The sequence below is a fragment of the Austrofundulus limnaeus genome, unplaced genomic scaffold (assembly GCF_001266775.1).
Source record: "Austrofundulus limnaeus strain Quisiro unplaced genomic scaffold, Austrofundulus_limnaeus-1.0 Scaffold238, whole genome shotgun sequence".
Lineage (NCBI taxonomy): Eukaryota > Metazoa > Chordata > Actinopteri > Cyprinodontiformes > Rivulidae > Austrofundulus > Austrofundulus limnaeus.
In genome coordinates, this window is record NW_013952640.1 from 411,315 (window position 1) to 414,771 (window position 3,457).

General features: G+C 40.4%; 1 protein-coding gene across 1 annotated transcript in view; it reads left to right on the forward strand.

Moving 5' to 3' along the window:
• Positions 1-380: 380 nt before the first annotated feature.
• cyp4f3 (cytochrome P450, family 4, subfamily F, polypeptide 3) overlaps positions 381-3,457 on the forward strand; it is a 4,442-nt gene continuing 1,365 nt past the window's right edge. The window contains exons 1-9 of the mRNA XM_014020037.1: positions 381-585; positions 666-810; positions 906-959; positions 1,069-1,196; positions 1,299-1,420; positions 1,507-1,653; positions 1,923-2,052; positions 2,209-2,275; positions 3,286-3,415. Of these exons, the coding sequence (XP_013875491.1) occupies positions 382-585; positions 666-810; positions 906-959; positions 1,069-1,196; positions 1,299-1,420; positions 1,507-1,653; positions 1,923-2,052; positions 2,209-2,275; positions 3,286-3,415 (1,127 nt within the window). The 5' untranslated portion in view covers position 381. The remainder of the gene's footprint in view (positions 586-665; positions 811-905; positions 960-1,068; positions 1,197-1,298; positions 1,421-1,506; positions 1,654-1,922; positions 2,053-2,208; positions 2,276-3,285; positions 3,416-3,457) is intronic.

A 3,457-nucleotide genomic window follows, 5' to 3' on the forward strand; every position in this document is an offset into this window, starting at 1 on the left:
GATTTGTTCCTCTCTATTTTTTTCATCTGCAAAGTGGCCATAGCAATGTAAGTGATTTTGATGATAATTTTTGTGTGCTTTTATACATGTTGTCGTCCTCTTCTGTCTCTCTCTGACTGTATGTTTCTGAATTCTTTCCTATTTGTCGAGTCTTCAACAAGAACAAAGGATAATAAAAAAATGTGGAAGTGATTGTGCATTTAAGCAGACAGCGGAAAAGGTGTCATAATAGCCTTAGCAGTTGTTCGTGTTGAAATAACTGCTGCGTTGGGTGGAGAGGTTGAGTTTCTGTACATTTCCACATCAACGACTTCACTCTGTCGGATCAGGACAAACCCTAYCTAACCGAACTTTGGGACATTTCCGTCTCTGCTCTCCAGGATGGCGCTCCTCCACGGTGTCCTGTGTCAGGTCTTCAGCTGGACAGGGCTGGGTCTTGCTCTGYGGGGKGTCGGAGCAGGCCTGGTGGTTGCAGCTGCAGCTTGGACTGCGAGGCTGCTGCTGCGTCACGCCTGGTACACTCACAGATTGTCCTGCTTCAACAAGCCACGGACACGCTCGTGGCTGTTAGGACACCTGGGTCAGGTAGCGTTGGGGCCTTGGTGGTACACAATTGACTCAGAYACCTGCAGCTTGGGATGCCAACAAACCCGTTCTTCCCACAGATGCAGAGCACAGAGGAAGGTCTCCAGCAAGTGGATGACTTGGTGCAGACCTACAAACACTCCTGCTGCTGGTTCCTGGGTCCTTTCTATCACCTGGTCAGACTCTTCCATCCTGACTATGTCAAACCTTTGCTGATGGCATCTGGTAGGWCAGCATTTGCACCATGAAAATCTTTGTTTTGAAAGATAATGATTGATTTTTTTTCATCTATCACATGGTCAACATTGTCTTTCTGCAAGGAAACATCACAGTGAAGGACGAGCTTATTTATGGCCACCTGCGTCCTTGGCTGGGTGACTCAAATATGGCAATAACTAACTAACTAAATAAATATGACAAGCTTCACGGTTTAAAATCAAAGGGTTTTCTTCTCAATGAGACTACCTGTTATTCATATCTCAGGACAAAGTCTGTTGATAAGCAACGGGGAGACGTGGTCCCGCAAGAGACGACTGCTGACCCCAGCTTTCCATTTTGATATCCTGAAGAACTACGTCACGACCTTTAACTCCTCCACTAACACCATGCATGTAAGGAGCGATCAGCTGCTCTAATCACTCTGCTGGTATTTAAACTTAATGACTCATTGGTTGAGGATGCTCACCTTACATACCTGTATCTCTTGATCTTAGAATAAGTGGTCTCGCCTGGTAGCCGAAGGAACGACCAACGTTGAGATGTTCCAGCAGGTCACTCTGATGACCCTGGACAGTTTACTGAAATGTGCCTTCAGCTACAACAGCAACTGTCAGGAGTGAGAAATCAACTAATTTTTCTGAAATGCTCAGCTCCTCGTGGGTCGTCGTGTTGTTTTAAAGAAGCTCTGTTCTCTCCCTGCAGATCCAACGATGAGTACGTGGCAGCCATAGTGGAGCTCAGTGACCTGATCATTGATCGCCGCTTTAAGATTTTACACCACTGGGACTGGATCTACTGGAAAACTCAGCAGGGAAAACGGTTCAAACGGGCCTTGAGTGTTGTACACAGGTAACCTTTAAGTAGCTGTGTGCAACAATGAAGAGGAACAAAATCAAGTTTTATGAAAAACGTGCTTATTTTCTTTTTCTGTACTTGCGTTTTATAGCTGTTTACACTTCTGTGCCAAATTCTAGATTTTTACAGCTAATATTGAATGAAATAATACTGCTTTTTGGTGTTTCACAGACTGGTTGCGATAATCCAAAACAATTTTATTGYTGAAATTCTAAACTTAAGCAAGAAGAGCTGCATTTTGCTAACATCCCTGTAATTTGCAGTTTCACCAGGGAAGTGATTCAGAAGCGCCGCGCCCTCATAAGAGAGCAGAGGGAGACACAAACACAAACTGATTTGACCACAACACCGCAGAAGAAGAAAGATTTTGTGGATATTATACTACTGTCAAAGGTAGAGCAGAAAAAAAGGATTAGCTGGAGCACAACGATCAAAATGAGGGGGGAAATTAAGCTAAAAGTAAAGTTTCTGATGCTTTATAAGATGCAGAAGAGTTGTGCATTTATTTATTGATAATTTCATTGTATACATATRAACTGTGTGTTGCAGGATGAAGATGAACAAGGCCTAACAGATGAAGAAGTACAGGCTGAAGCCAACACCTTTATGTTTGCAGGTGAGATGAAGAGCGCCCTCTGTGGCCAGAAATGCACGTTACAACCTCCACCATTCACACCTTTTGTTTTTGTTTTTACTTTATTTAACAAAATATGTAGTATGACAATTCCCAGTTATGCCTATCCATAGTGAGCATAATACAGGCATACTTAGAAATGAGGACACCAAACACTTCAAGAACTTCATGTTTCAGTGTATTTCAGTRATTTTAGATATAATTGGAATCCAATTTTAAAAACGTTAAAGACTGGGGATTATTTTAGTACTCTTTGTTTATGAATAAAGTAGTTTATCAAACAAAAGATTAGGTTATAACAGAGTTTAATTGTTTTGTTTTGCAGCAATACTCTGCATATTATACTGTATCTCTAGAAACAGATTCGGGAAGTATTTTCAGGACGTGATTTGATCATTTTTCCAAGTTATTCCCAAAGAATTTGGTTTTGCTGCGTTCATAGAAAACGTGGTCTGTATTGTTTTCACAAAATGAGGGTTTATTTTTGTCGACACKGAATCAGATTCTTAATAATTCTTTGGAGGGATAAATTCAATTCACACTTTTTAAAGTGCATTTCTTTAGCTTGTGGTTGTACAGGGAGTTTCAGATACAGAGTTCAATTGACTTTTATTTTAATTTGTAAAGTTGATCATTTTTATTTATTTCTCCAGGGAATRCAGTTTTGATAGACTGTTGCTAACTGTGCAGTTATTTGTTATTATTATTATGTATTGTTTTTATTTTGGTCAGTGAATAAAATTCCATTTATAGATAGCGTGTCTTATTGTGGGGTTATAGGATGATTTTTCACACTTGGACAGGTAGAATTCAGTTTGGAAGACTTCTAGAAATTAACCAATCAGGACAAAGTTATTGGGACTGGGTTCTTAAAATGCCAGGMACTAAAATGGACTGTGCAAACACAGATTGAGCTCTTTTTTTAACTGTACAATTATGCAAAACTATTCAAAGATCTAATGTTTGAATGAAATCCTTTTTGTTTTCTGCAGGTCATGACACAACAGCCAGTGCCATTTGCTGGACGCTGTATAATTTAGCACAACAATCACACCATCAAGAAAAATGCAGACAGGAAGTGATGGAGCTGATGCAGGGACGAGATGGACAAGAAATAGAGTGGTCAGAAAACAAACACACACACACACACACACACACACACAC